This window comes from Microplitis mediator, chromosome 3 (genome assembly GCF_029852145.1).
Source record: "Microplitis mediator isolate UGA2020A chromosome 3, iyMicMedi2.1, whole genome shotgun sequence".
Lineage (NCBI taxonomy): Eukaryota > Metazoa > Arthropoda > Insecta > Hymenoptera > Braconidae > Microplitis > Microplitis mediator.
This window is the reverse complement of record NC_079971.1, coordinates 22,351,591-22,368,232: the sequence shown is the minus strand read 5'-3', so window position 1 is coordinate 22,368,232 and position 16,642 is coordinate 22,351,591. Positions and strand designations below refer to the sequence as shown.

At 26.1% G+C, this 16,642-nt stretch overlaps 1 protein-coding gene across 1 annotated transcript; it reads right to left on the bottom strand.

The window, feature by feature from the left end:
- Positions 1-5,367: 5,367 nt before the first annotated feature.
- On the bottom strand, positions 5,368-16,462 carry LOC130665108 (uncharacterized). The gene is made up of 3 exons (XM_057465387.1): positions 15,993-16,462; positions 11,557-11,647; positions 5,368-8,489 (listed from the first exon to the last, which is right to left on the bottom strand). The coding sequence occupies exons 1-3, from the start codon at positions 16,032-16,034 to the stop codon at positions 7,906-7,908; spliced, it is 717 nt and encodes a 238-aa protein (XP_057321370.1). The 5' UTR covers positions 16,035-16,462; the 3' UTR covers positions 5,368-7,905.
- Positions 16,463-16,642: the final 180 nt, after the last annotated feature.

Sequence of the window (16,642 nt, the reverse complement as noted above, 5' to 3'; positions counted from 1 at the left end):
ATTATATTCATATAATTAATTTGCTTACCTTATTTATTTAGCTTTAAAATATTCTGTTCATCATAGTCATCCATTGTGAAAATAAATATGAAAACCAAAATATAATTTTTTTAAATTAATTACTCAGTAACTTAGATAACCAAAATATATTTTTTGAAAAACATACAAAGGACACGTGCACCTTAACAGACGTCAAAGCACACGTCGAAGCAGGGTGTTCAGTCCAGCAGCTGCCGGAAGTTTAAATCCATCTGTTATATTTTAAATAATTCGCTAAAAATTGATAAAACTTATTGCATATCTTCGTTTTTTATTCCATAGAAAATATGTCTTTACAATGAAAAAATTTTTTTTCGCACGTTTATGTCAAATTTTTACTATGTAACGTCACTACGTTAGCAAGATTACTCATGAAAAATTCAAACAATCAATATTTTCTTTTTTTTTTTTGTTTATTTTTTTTATCGTGTATTGAAGACGAAAATTTTCCTAGGTCTAGAAAAAACGGCGCAACCCGTATAAAAATAACATATATGGTCAAAATATATGATAAATATCAGAAAATATATGTGGTGAATTTAACTATATTTTCTGATATATTTTTTTTTATATTAAAAAATATAATACTCATCATATACGAGTCCGTATACATTTAGCATATATAATATATATATGTCAGTCATATACAAAAAATATATTTTTATCATATATGAAAATATATATTCTTTTCATATACGAAAACTATATTTTTATCATACATAAAAATATGTATTTCTATCATATACGAAAAATATATTCTGATCATATATAAAACATATATTTTGTATTGTGTATGGAAAAAAAAGTTTCTTATTCGTATGACCAACTCCAATTAGATTAGATCTAAATTTTAATTTATTCTTTAAATTGCAATTAAAATTTTCAAAATTAGTTAATTTGATGCGAATGTATACCCATATACATATACATACACCGAATAAAATATACTCTTAAATATAACAAAAAAGATATATGGTGCCATATATAATATAAATTATATGCTACCATATAGTTCATTTCATATAAAAATTTTATATTTTTTTAATATAAAAGGAAATATATCAATACAATATATTATAAGGTAAATGTAAATGTATATATAGCTTAATATAAAAAACATATAAGTTACATATATTTACTACTGTGTTTAATTTTATATTAAATTGGCAAAAGTTTCTATATGATTTTTTATAATATACAATATAATATATCATATATTTTTTTGTTACAAACATATATGATTTTATATATTTTAACCATATATTGTTTTTTCATACGGGGAAATTTAATTATAAATTATCTATTTATACGTACGCGATTGCGTGCATGGGTCAGCGCGATAGAGAGCGCAGACTTAGAACCGGAACGATCCAGGTTCGAGCCCAGCAGTTGCCAGGATTTTTTCATCAATAAAAAACATATTTGATTCGTCTCAATAATATCCTCATCCATTTATCTCAATGACTAAAGTCTAGAAATTATTTTTTTGCTCGCGATCTATTATTTTTTTTTTTTTCTAATAATTACTGTCTATGAAATTCGTATATATTGAAAATAGCCCATACTTTGAAATTATAAATAATAATAATAATAACAGTAATGAACCCTTTCTCACCCCCGCAGCTGACGCAAAAGAATTAACCATCTGACGTTGAATCAACCAGCTGTTCTCCCCACTATTTTTAAAATCTTCTTTACATCTTCAAGTCCAAAAAACGGAGATTATTCTCAATAAAAAAAAACCCTCTTTTCTACGTATATATATATATATATATATATATATATATATATTCATATATATGTGTATGTTAAAAAAAATTTAGAAAAAATAAAAAATGGTAAAACGTCTCGTTTCTTATTATAAAGCGGCCAATGATCTTTTATTCTAGACTAGAGTGTTGCAGGATGTCGAGCAGACTCTCTCGAATTTCCTTTTCTCTTTCTTTTAATTCTCATTCTATCCTCTTTCTTACCACATATTTTACTTTTACTTAATGAATTTAAGAAAAATATAATTTGCTGTCTCAAACAAATAATAAATCGATACTAAAAAAAAAAAATCGACGATTAAATTTTTCCATCCGATTATCGTTATCGATTGTTAATTAATTAGTTGAGAGATGAGTCGATGTTGAATAAAAAAATTTTTTGACGTTTGATCTCTTATGACCCTGAAGTTGCGAACAATTGACAATTTTCAGATTTTTTTACAATAGATCAGTTAAAAAAAAAAAAATTTTAAAATATGCACATGTAGAAAATTAAAAAAACTTTAAGTGCAATTTTTGAAATCATTTTTTTTTTATAATTTTTCATTTAAAAAATAAATCCAAAAATTATTAGACGTCGGCTTACTTTAGTATCATGATCTTTTAGGCCAACCCCAAAATTTCCCGTTATCAAGCTCAGGGAAATTGTCAATTTTTTATCTCGAGATAATTTTTATCACCAGCGATTGATAATCCTGAAGTTAGCAGAGAATTTAAAATTTTTGAATTTTTTTAAAAATAATTTAATTAAAAAAAAAAAAACTAAAAATATGCACATGTACAAAATTTTAAAGACTACAAGTGCATTTTTTCAAATATTTTTTTTTTTTTAATTTAACGTCTTTAGAAAAATGCAAAAATTATTAGACGTCCGCTGACTTCAGTATCATAGCGATTGTTATCTGTTGTGAATAATTTTGAGATTTTTAATAAAAATCTTCACTAATTTATTTAAATTCAAATATTTTTGGTAAGTACTGAAATAATTATCAGTAGATGGCGATAGTTTCGCATGGCAACAGCCTTTGGATGGACAATTTTTTGAAGACAACAAAAGTACGTATCCCTAAGATCACTCTTTATCCCCATATATATCTATATACGTATATATGTACTACTACTATACGGCTGTACTTTGTATATATGTATATATGTATATATATTTATAAAGAAGTAAGAAAAGAAGAGAGTAAAGTATAGCGAGCAGATGTATGGCATGTGCTACGAACCGACACCAGATGCCCCATTGGCGTAGAATTTTGTGCAGCTTTTAAGTAAAAACGAAAACGATTTAAATAAAATAAAAAAAAACACATGTTCCATATCTATATTTTCATCTTCCTCTTTATTTTCATTCACGGCGTTTACGGACCGTATCGGCTGTCATGTCCTTAATATTCCGTACCTTATACTTATAACTCGTTTTCCCTTTTATAAATATAATAAAACATCAGCACCTTTTTATTATACACGAAAAGTCTGTCGCGTGCCAGGAAACTTTCATTTTTGCTCACCATTTTTAAGATGTTTTTTTAAATTCTGTACACGTTAAATAGTATCGTAATAAAAATATGAATTGAAATTAAAAGTATATATTATACATATACATATCGCATTGAAATGCGTATCCTAGGAAAAGATACAGCTCAGAAGACAAAGGCGGATAGAAAAAAAATATTTTTTTGTTGATGGGTGTATTTTTTATCTAGAAGTATAAAACCAAGAATTACAAATTTGAAATTTTTTATATGTTCTTATGGTTTCCGGTACCTATGCCAGGAGTTATAAGGACATAAAAAAATTTTTGTCTATGATAATTGATGTATTTTTCATTCGGAATCATAGAAAGAAAGAAACTTATACGCCCCTATAATTTCTTATATCTGTCTCGGAAACTATGAGGGCATATTTAGAAAAATCGACAGTCGTTTTTTGATTTTAATCTTATAGCTGAAAAATTTATCAGTTTTCGAAAAATAAAAATTTTTTATACATACTTATGTAGTAGACTAAATAAATTAATTTAAACTAACATAATAGTGACACTGCTTGTCTTTTCTAGAGTTCAGAGTTTAGAGTTACGAGAGAGATAAATTTACCCGTAAAATCGAATCATATTTTTTCCATATATGAAGCACATATGGAGAATATAAGAATCATATATGTATATGCATAAAAATCGGTCGAATATGCTTCATTTATGCCTATATATGTTTTCTATATGACCATATATAAATAACACATGGACATATATGAAAATTGGACATATGTGCTTCATATATGATCCATAAATTAAGCATATGATTCATGTATGGATCACATAGGAATCATATATGACCATATATAAAAATTGATCAAATAGTTGATTATATATGCTTATACGAACTTTATATATGATCTATATATGCATATAGGGAGTATATCGTCATCATATATGAACTATATATGACCTTATTTGAATATTGGTCAAATGTGCTTCATATATGGAGCATACGAGAATTAGATATGACCATATGTATATAAAAATTGATCATATAATTGATTATATATGCCAATACGTACTTTCTATATGATCTATATATGCATATAAGGAGATATCGGCATCATATATGAACTATATGTGCATATAAGGAGATATCGGCATCATATATGAACTAAATATGACCATATTTGAAAATTGGTCGAATGTGCTTCATATATAATTCATATATGGAGCATACAAGAATCAGATATGACCATATGTATATGAAAATTGATCATAGAATTGATTATATATGCCAATACGTACTTTATATATGATCTATATATTCATATAAGGAGTATATCGGCATCATATATGAACTATATATGACCATATTTGAAAATTGGTCGAATGTGCTCCATATATAATTCATATATGGAGCATTCGAGAATCAGATATGACCATATGTATCTGAAAATTGATCATATAATTGATTACATATGCCTATAGTGCTTTATATATGATCTATATATGAAGCACATGAGGAGTATATCGGCATCATATATGAACTCTATACGACCATATTTGAAAATTGGCCATATATGATACATATATATCCATATGTGCTTCATAAATGAATCATACATGAAGCATATATGAATCATATCAATCTATATACGACCAATTTTCATCTAATTTCCATATATATGTACAGATATGATTCATTTTTCACGGGTAAAAGCCATAAATAGGTGAGTTTTGATTATATATTAACATATTATGCTTCGGAAATCTATTAAAAAGCAGCTACGGAATCAATTGACTTTCTATGTACGAGCTCTCCAATAACTGCCAATATTCTAGCACGTATTATATCTAACGCCTCTAAGGCAACTTAGTTTAAGTACATCGTAGGTAATAAATGTTATATTTTTTTCGTTATTCAGAATCTTTGTATATATACATAAGATAGATCTTATAACCCTATCATTGGCATCTGCTGTTGGGCCTTGTTAAATAAAAATATATTGATGTAAAATTTATACCAAATGTACGAGATAGAGGTACCAATTATGGACATCATGAAAATTGAATAAAATGATTCTTTTATGATTTCACAGCTTTTATTTAATTTTAATAGTGCATTTAAAATGTGTTACTACTATCTACAATTAGTTGTAAAAGTAACAATAATACGTTATTATTTATAAGTATATATAAATTAAATAATTATTTTACATATTTACAAGTGCGTTAATTTAAAAAAATTATTAATTTTAATATTACTAGATTAATATTTATCAAATTACATATAAATAGTTTATGAGTACTAAAAAAGTTAAATTAAAATTATTGTAGTCACTTAAAATTAATCACTTGGTTGAACGCTTATTATGTATTTCTGTACCATTTTTTTTTTGTGTAATTGTAATTGTGAGACTAACAAGACCTGCTTGAAATTCAAGTACAAATTTTTTAAATACCTAGTAGTGTTAAAGTTTAAGCAGGTTATAATTATTAATGTGCAAGACACGTGTCTTAAAAATGTACATTTTGAAATTTATTTTTAATTTTCAAATAATTAAATACGTTATATAATAATAGACGTAATAATAATCAGTACATTATGATAGTTGTTATGATGACCATAATGTTATGACTATGATTATAATTATGAGTATAAAAAATTTTTGATCAGTTGTTATGAATAAAAAATTATTAAATGCAGTGCGTAAAAAATATTTTAAAAGAGCAAAAGACATAATGGGCGACATCAAATTATTTATTTTAATTTTTAAAAATTTATTTACTAAAAAAAATTAAGTACTATGGTTAAAAGAATTTAGATCTATAGAAATCTGATCAAATCAACGCGGATATAATTTTATAATGATAGATTTGGATCTGTAGATCTTAGATCTGAATTTTTTCAAATAGTTTTGTCTTAGTCATATTTATGAAAAAATTTTAATTTTAAAAATTTAGATTCTCGTGAAATAAATGTAATCTGACGAGATTTGGCCAGATATGACCAAATATCATTTTATCTGGACAGATATTGATTAAGATTTGATCATATCTAAACATATCTCATCAGATCTTAATATATATGCTAAATTTTTTTTCAAATCTCTTCACATATGTTCAGATCTAATCAGATACAACAATGTCTGATCAGATGTTCCATTTGAACCTGATCAATCTAATGGAATATGCTAATTTTCTTTTTCAAATCTTTTCATAAATGATCAGATCTTATCAGATAAAACTATATCTGATCTGATAGTGACTTGGATCTTATCATATCTGAGCATATCTCATAAGATCTAAATATGTATGCTAAATTTTTTTTCCAATCTCTTCACATATGTTCAGATCTGATCAGATACAACAATATCCGATCAGATATTTAATTTGAACCTGATCAATCTAATGGTATGTGCTAATTTTCTTTTTCAAATCTTTTCATGAATGATCAGATATCAGATAAAACTATATCTGATCTGATAGTGACTTGGATCTTATTATATCTGAGCATATCTCATAAGATCTAAATATGTATGCTAAATTTTTTTTCCGATCTCTTCACATTTGTTCAGATCTGATCAGATACAACAATATCTGATCAGATATTCAATTTTAACCTGATCATATTTAATTGTACATGCAAAATTTTTTTCAAACCTCTTCATATATGATCAGATTTCATCAAATAAAACTACATCCGATCAGATAATGATTTGAAAATTATCATATCTGAACATATCTTGTCAAATCTAAATGTATGCATAATTTTTTTTCAAATCTCGTCATATATGGTCAGATCTTATCAGATAAAACTACTTCTAATCAGATAATGATTTGAATATTATCATATCTGAACATATCTAATTATATATGCCAAATTTCTTTTCAAATCTTTTCATATATGCTCAGATCTGTTTATAAACAGATGACCATATTTAGGAAACCAGAACATATATGAAAAAATCTGAACAATTTTCAATACAAAAATTTAGCCGACATATTTTTGATCCGACAATTCATGTACAGATACGTTCACGTTCAAATTAAATTTTTGATCAGATATAATCTTATCTGACTAAATCTGACCACATTCCGCCGTTGAATTTTTTTTTTCACGGATTTAAATTAATAATGAAAAATAATTTATCCGCAATATTTAACATAACTGCCATATATATCTTACATATATTATCTACATATTGCTTTATATTTATGCCCGACCCATTTTGTCCAATCACAATTTATAAGCTCACATTTTCTCAACTTCCTATTTTACTCAGCTCCTAAAATTTTTTTTTATAAAAAAAAAATCTGCCCTGCCCATTTTACCTCCTCCCGAAACTAAACTCAGTCTTAGAAAAATAAAAAATAAATTAACTGACAATAAATAAAAATAAAAAAAAATAATAATAATAATTTAGTACCATTTTTTGAGTGTCCATTTTACCCCAATAATCATAACACCACAATCACCATTATTGATCACTATCATCACGAGTCCATTAATTTCACTCATTACTTATTAATTATTTTAATTATTATCAAGTATTAAGTAATTAATAATTAATAATTATTTAAAAAAAAAAATTGAATTAAAAAAAAATGTTACTAAGTTTTGTACAGAGAAAAATTCCGTTGTAACGCCAGGTGATTTTTTAACGCCAAGACAGTTGGATGATGACCAGCAAGACCCTCTTCTTCCATTAAATATCTCACAGCTTCGGTAGCACAGGCGTCCCAGCCGGCGTTCCACGAACATGTCGAGCCAACGTTTATATAACTCGAATCTTGGACATTGTCTACCTTTAGACGTTTATGAGATCGATAATCTAGCTCCAAGTCGACGTCTGACTTGTAATCTGCATGGTAAGTTTGATATTTACGAGTCCCAGAGTGTGGGGGGTTTGAAGATGAAGGTGAAGATGAAGAAGAAGAAGAAGAAGATGAAGAAGATGATTGGTTATTAAAATTATCATGTACATCCATGCGCACGCGGTTCGAAGTCTGCTTCAATTCTTCGGCAAGGGAATTAGCTAATTGGTGAAGTAGTCTATTGTTCTCGTCATCAGGAAATAGGACGTCATCATCGAGATCTACGTCAATATCCACCTCGACCCCTTCGTCTTCGGATGATAAAAAATCTTCGTCTGCATCGTCGACTCCTAATAGAGTAAGCAGACGTTCAGCTGCTTCTGTAAGAAAAAAAAAAGGAATTTTTTTTTTTTTATAAAAGTATCAGCTGGAAATTTATTTTTGATGAATTAAGAAATTTTTTATTATACTCTTGTAATGCGGGCAGGTAATAAATATATATATATATGTCTTTTGAAAGTATACGAAATTTAATTTGATTTTAATGGAAATCAAAATCAGACGACAATTTAAATTTAAGTGAAAAATTTTTTTTTACCTGTACATTATTCGAAATTTTTTCGATTTTGAATGATAATTGTCATGGAAATTTAATAAAATTTATAAATTTTAAATGAATATCGATTTGTTCATAATTGAAAAAATTAAAACATAATTTTTAATGAAAATACAAGGTGACTATTGAAAAATATATGATCTATGTAATTAATCAAGATATTGAGTCGGATTTAAATTCAAAAAATTTTAAAAATACAGTACTAACTTTTTTTTAAAAAACCTTGATTAGTTTTTGATAATTGCGAGTTTATTAAAGTCTTGCTATGAAATTTCGCGAATTTAAAAACTAATTACACAGGAAAAAAAATAATTTTAAATTAAAATTCAGGTTTTTAAAATAACTATCAGCTTTAAAATTAATATTATTTAAAATTAATTGACTTATGGACAATAAAAAAAAAATAATTTAAATGAAATAAAATAAAATACATTGTGATTTTAATTTTCATGACTTTTATCACTTGGAAATTCAAAGTTATGTAAAAATAAAGTATATAAATACGTTAATTTATAATGATATTTATATTTTATATTTATGACTGATTGAACTTGTCAATAACTTCAAGTAATTTCCTTTAAATTTCAAGGAAAATCTTTGACAGCGCATATATTTTTATTATTAACGAGTCCAGAAGACCCTAGAATATTTTAAACTCTAAATATCTCAATAGCTATCAAGTTTAAAAAAAAACTACAAGATACCTTTTTTGTAGAGAATTCAAAGAACTACAAAAAAGGTCCCTTGCAATTTTTCCGATAACTTAATATTTACAAAGATATTCCTGACTCGAAAATTTAAAATCCCGTAGAAGTAAAGTATATAAATAAGTTAATTTATAATGATATTTATATTTCATATCTACGGCTAATTTTAAATCGTTAATAGCTTCAAGTAATTTCCTTTAAATTTGAATGAAAGTTTTTGAATTCTTGAAGCTGTCAAGTAAACGCGCTCGGATTTTTTATTGACATCTGGGTGAGTTCTATTTTTGTCGGAACCATTTTTTTATGACGACTCTTTAGAAGATATATATAGAAAAAATTAATAATTAAAATTTTTAGTTCCATTAAAAAAATTTACGGACTTGAAAAAAATTATTTCTCAAAATTTCGATAAAAAGATTGCGAGTCTAGAAGAATGGGATAAAAATTTTAATATTCTTTATTTTTTTTTTTTTGATAGCATGGGAATCATGAACTGGAAATGTCTCATGGGAACTACCTGTTACCCGTTAAAACTTTATTTCTCAGCCCTTAATTTCGCACGAGTCTAGATCACGTCTTTTTATATTAAATATATAGCGGTGCGACTTTTTTTTGTGTCTGATCATAAGCATATGTGTGAGTGTGTATGTGTATGTATGTGTATGTATGGAAAGAGAGGAAAGAAAGTAGATGACCACCCTTAGCAGGTAAAATATATAAAAATAACTCGACGAATCTCAAATAATATAAGTCGAATACAATACAATACAGGGGTTTTAAATACTTGTCTTATTTTTACTCTCGTTACTTCTATTATTGATATTACTATTTTTTTATATTTGATATACCTGTTCATGAGAACCGATTGCATTTGATATTTTTTTATTTTAAACTAAATTTCATAAATTAAAAAAAAAAATTGGACAAAATTTCGATATCCAAAAAACCTAAAAATTGAATCAAAAAATAAAACGTATGTAGATCACAAAATTTTTCTATGTCTTAAATTCTATTTTTATTGTTTATGTGACAAATTGACGGTAAAAGAAAACAAGAAGTCTTAATATTAAAAGGCTGGACTCGAAAACATTCAAAATTCTCGAGCGACGTTTTGAAATTTACATTTCAAGCTGAAATTTTTAGCAAAGTATTCATTCATAGTTAAGAATTATTGCTGTGAGAAAGAAAAAATTTAGAAAAAAAAATCCGAATTCCGATTATTTTTCGAAATTCAAAAATTCGTATACGACCTCTCAAGAAATTATTTTGACCAGATTTTTGAAGAGGGTTCTTGCTAAAATTTCAAATTAACAACCCGGGTCAAAGAAATAACTAAGGACAAGATTTTTGCCTTAATTTCGAATGAATGGTTAGAATGTTTGGTATTACGGCGAAAATATTGGTCTTATAAAAAAAGTTTCAAACCAAAAGTTGTAGAATATTTAATTTTCGAAAAAAAATGTCTCTTATGATTTTTTTATACGACCAATATTTTCACCGCAATTCTAAAATTAAGTTTCATAATGAATGATTCAAATTTTTGATGATTATGAAAATCTTAATTTGGAAATTACGGTGAAAATATTGCTCCTAAGAAAAAGTTATGTGAGACATTTTTTTACAAAATTAAATTTTGAACAACTTTTATTTAAAAAATTTTTTTATACGACCAATATTTTCACCGCAATTCTAAAATTAAGATTCATAATGAACGGTTCAAATTTTTGATAATTATGAAAATCTTAATTTTCAAATTACGGCTTTCTTATCAGTGCTATGAAAAAATTATAAGAGACATTTTTTTCATAAAATTAAATTTCCTACGACTTTTATTGAAAAAATTTTTTTATACGACCAATATTTCCACCGTAATATAAAAAATTTGACAGCATCAATCTTTGATTTGAGTGGATACTGGGCAGGTCAATTTAATCAAAAATCAAAATCAAACGGATTTTCCATCCACTTTTGGCTAAACTGTCCAACTCAATATCCACTTAAGTCAAAAAAGTCAAATTTGTTATTTTTTTCCCCGGAAAATTTCTTACGAGACTCAAAAAATTAAATAGTTGGTTTTTTTGCGCCACCCTAAAATATTAATTAATAAAAAAAAAGTATAATTACCACGTATCGATGCTGAAGTATCGGCAATATCAGTCGATAGATCACTGAGATCACTGACACCTCCATCCCCACCACAATCCATCATCGTATCCTGCAACAATAAATAGAAAAAAAGTTTATTAAATTTTTTTGAATTAATTTGTATTGATGATAACAATAAATTATTATTATGACCGACTATTAACATCATTTTAATTAAATTTAAAAAAAAAGAAAATGAAATTTATCTCGAGGAAACCGTTTACTGAAATTAAATGTCGCATAAAAATTACTGCGGCGAAGGAGTAAAAAGACCGTAACAAAGTTATTCAAGATTTAAACTAAAACTAGTGTCCTTGGTCCATAAAATTTCTTTTTAAATTTACAACTCACATTTCTCAACGTCTAAATGCGTATACTCAACTGAACAACTGTAGAAGTATACAATACACAATAATGCCGACTTGGACCGGTAACGGCAGCAGTTGCAGCAGTAGCAATAATTTAAACCTTGCAATTTAATATATTTATGTCTACACACTTAACAGTTGAGTAAAAGAAAATTTTAAAGAGTAAAAATTTTTCTATGACTGGTTTATTAGTTTTTTTTTCCTACTGACCTACTCAGTCAAGGACAATAATAAAATTTTCGGGTTCTCTAGTTGCCTACTGTTTGGTAGTAAGTTTTAAGCAGTAGGTAGTCTTAAATATTTATGATTTTTATCGACAATACCAAGCAGTAAATTATTTTTTTTTTATCATTAATTTTATTGCCGATTTTAGATTCTTAAGTTCGGTAAATTTTTAAGTGGCCCAAGCTACCCTTTTTTTCACTATTCAAGTTTTTAGCCGTAAATATTCTGTTGAATACTAATATAAACTATTAATTAATTAAAAAATTTATGAGAGGTAAAATGGATCGTAGGAAGAAAAAATCAAATTTACTTAAAATTTTGATTTGTTGAGCAAAAATACAAGAAACCGTTGAGAAAAGCTCAAAAAATTTTTTATTACTTTCGATATATATTAGATATATGTAGAGGAGACATAAATTAATTTTTTACAAAAAATTTAATTTATTAATAAAAAATTACTGTCACTTATTTGACCAAAAATTATAATTAAATAATTACATGACAATCGAGATGATTTTGAAGTTCAAAATTCATTAAAAATTGCAGATAACCCAATTTGCCCCATGTTCGTTGTGCTGCGTAATTTAAAAAAAAATTTCAAGCGACCGATCTTAACCCGATTGCCTATTTTACCCCTAGTCCCTACCCCCTAAATATTCGATCAGAAGGCAGCGATGATTGAAAATAAAATAATATTTTAAATTGTCAATGTAATTTATAAATCTGAATCTTTAAGATTAAGCTTAAGGATTAAAATTGTTTATAATATAATAAGTATTAAAATATTAACGGGACAAATTGTGAGCGTATCCGATCGGTTGACAAACGTTTAGATACAAGGCAACAAACTTGCTGACCGCGTGTTTGTAATCTTTGTTGATTTATTCCGATAAAATAAAATAATTTATTTATTTATCAAATATCCATACTAATAAAACTATTTATTTTGTCATACAAATATATTTAAATATAATAAACAAAGTGTTTATTTTCTAGTACCGATAATTTAAAATTTAACCAGTTATTAAACACTCGGGGGCATTATTTTAGCTGGTCTTCAAACATTATCACACATTTGACTGTTTAGTTATGTCCTAAACCTCTTTAACGTCACACATTCTTAATAATATTTAATAATTATTTATTTAATTACCGCGCTATTAATAAACGATATCTCACATCGTAACAGACATATATACATTTATACTAAAATATAATTGTTGTAAATAAATAAATAAAATACGCGTATACAGATAAATATAGTTGTCTATTTAACCACTGGACAGTCGTTTAATTATACGGCCCAAGTATTTTTGAACCCTTTAACCCGCCACTATCTACCCTCCCAACTGTTATTTATTTTTACAATATTATTCATAAAAAAAAACCAACATATCCTTTACAAAAGTCCACATGTGCAGTCGCTTGTGTAAAAAAATTTCGTTCCAAAAAGATTACAAAAAAGTTCGACATGTGGAACTTCTAAACTTGAGACGAATTAGAACTTCCAGTGGAACTTTTTTTGAACTTTCATAATTTTGATAGTAAAAAAAAAGTTTATCTAGAACTTTATATGAACGAATTTTGAATTAAGAAAAGGATGTCTTCAAAACAGGACGTTTCGAAAAAGTTCAAAAACCACTTGGAACCTTTTTTTATTTTTATGTGATTATTATGGTTTCTAATGAAAACTTTTTCGGAACGAGGCTACAATGTAATAAAATCGTTCTTTTTTCACTCGAAATTCGCTCATATGAAGTCTTAGATAAACTTTTTTACCATAAAAATTACAGAAGTTCCAGTCGAAGTTCTAATCTGTCTCCAGTTTAAAAGTTTCACATGTCGAAATTTTTTGTAATCTTTTTTACACGGGCTCAGTACTCATAATATTTAAAAATTTCTGTATCTGATTCAGCTGATATTGATGACAAGTAAACTTGGTACCGCACAATTTAACTTTAGAACTTTATATGGGCGAATTTTGAATTTAAAAAAGAACGTTGTCATTCTTAATTAAATGAAGAGAAAGTATTTTAAGTAATTTAATCTTCTGCAAAAGAAAGTCAATAAAATTATTAGCTATGAGTCATAAATTACGACAATTGACATAATATATAAGATGCGTAATATTTCAATTTACAATTAAAAAATATAAAAAAAAGTTAATAAGGAATAATGACGGCATTTATGTTAAATACAGTAATGCCAGATTGATTAGTAAAAATAAATGGAATGTAATAGAATGGAATTAAATGGGATGGGATAAAATAGAATGGACGGTATAAAGAAATTGAGAATGAAGGGAAATGAGATAAGACAGTTATTCGAGTATTAATACCGTATAATAAAAGAGAAAGAGAGAAAGATAATAATAATAATAATAATAGTAATATTTTCCAATGAAACCAACGTCAACTGCAGAATAGTCAAGAATTGATTTATTTAACTATGGTTACTAAGCGGATATTCATTTAATAAAAACAAATGAATTTATTATTAGAATTTAAATGTTTTGTTCTCGCGGTGCTTTAATCAGTTTTAAAAGTACTGAGTATTGATTTTAATACCACCCGGTTTAAATCTACTGTTGTTTTATTTCATTTTATTTACAGACTTTAAATAATAAATTTTTAAAATTTAATTTAATAATTATTATTAATAAATTAATTTTTACTGTATTAATTAATAAAGACATTAATCGTTAGCAATGTAAAGATTATACTTCATATTTTGAGTAAAAGTTACGACTTTTTTCTGTGTGATTTTATTTAATTAAATTCGTAAAAATGGAGTAATTAAAAATTGAAATAAATAACGAATCGTGTGATTGATATTTTTAAAATTAAATATATGTTAGTTGGTTATTTAATCAGTTGCGTTTAAGTAACGAAATATAAAATATCTTACTGAGATTAAATATATTTTTTTTTACTTTATTGTTTATTTATATTTTTATTTAAATAATTTAATAAATATTATGACCGTGGGAAATGGAGTTGAATGAGCAGGTGGAACGGGAAGGAAAATAAAAAATGATGATACTGTCGAGTGATAATTTAAATCGAATACTTTAATGAATCTTTGCTCGGAACAATAATCTGAATAATGTTAGTCAGGTAATTATAATAAATAAAAAGACTGGATGGATTTTCTGGCGCGAACAGTATTTGAGATTGAAGGGAATGTGCATTGAAAGCCGTCCAGTTGAGTCCCGGTACATTTATTATATTCTCCAGCTAAAAATTATCACGGAGTCGGTGATTTCGGTGTTAATTAATCCAAATTATTTAATTTATTTTTATTCTCCATAAAATCAATCGTGAAGAAAATAAAATAAATAAACTGAAAAAAATTATCTAAAAATTGCTTACTATTTTCCCAAGAGCTTATTTCGCCCATAAGACCTCTCTTTATCATAAAATTGCGACTGCACTATCTAATAATTTTTTTTATCAATTACCACGCGTGCATAAAATATAAAAAAAATAATTTGATAAATCACCTCCAGAAAATTTTTTATCAGCAACAAATATGTCAAGTTTCTGCATTTTTATTATTGAATTAAAATTAATTAATTAATTTTATTCAAATGAAAATAAATAATAAATTAAAAAATTAATGACTAATTAATTGTAGTAAATAATCAATTATCTAATATCGCAAATTAATAGTGACCTCACTGACATTTAATTAAATTATAATCATAAATTAAATAATTATTTATTTAATTTCATTAATTAAATTTTATTTCCTCAGTAATTACTCATAAATAAATTGAATAATAAAATAAAAAAAAAAATTCTTAAATAAATCAAATCTTACCTCTGACATGGCGTCTTCCATCATGTCACTAGTGTCTCGCATGATCCTTTTTTTATCCTTTTAATAAAAATTTTATCCTCGTAATTTCCGCTCCTAATTGTCCTCCAAGTAAATTAATCACTTCATATTTACTCTCACTTTTATTTATTTTTTTTTAATTACTATAAAAATTTAATTAATTCATTTAAGTAAACTAGTAACAATTAATGTAACTACACTTGATAAATTTGACATCACAAAAAAACACCTTTTTTTTTTAATGTTTTTTTTAGAAAAATTATTAAAACATACTTTTTTTGTTAATTATAATATTTACTTAAACACTTAAAATAAAATAAAATTTACAAAATTAAAAATAAAATAAACAAAATTTAGTTGATAAATAGACCCATCGAGCCGCGTGGCTCTGGATGTACTGACTACTGACTCGGATCGAATCGGAACAGTCAGTATTGTATTCTGTATAAATGCTGAAGGGATTCTCTGTAAGTATGAAGTAACATATACAGCCCTAGAAAGTATACCTATAGTAACAGTAAAGAGCCAGATGCAACCGATATTGCAGTGCGCAGTATACATCTTTACCATCAATCCATTTTTTTACGGTTGTTTTTTCTCACTTGCTCCTTATTCCCAAATTTTAGTCATTA

Bases quoted from the DNA above. Each gene is read 5' to 3' on its own strand.
- LOC130665108 (XM_057465387.1), bottom strand. From the start codon at position 16,034: ATGCGAGACACTAGTGACATGATGGAAGACGCCATGTCAGAG. The intron at 11,648-15,992 runs GTAAGATTTGAT...TTATTGTTGCAG, and splicing joins TGGAAGACGCCATGTCAGAG to GATACGATGATGGATTGTGG. The intron at 8,490-11,556 runs GTAATTATACTT...TTTTTCTTACAG, and splicing joins TACTTCAGCATCGATACGTG to AAGCAGCTGAACGTCTGCTT.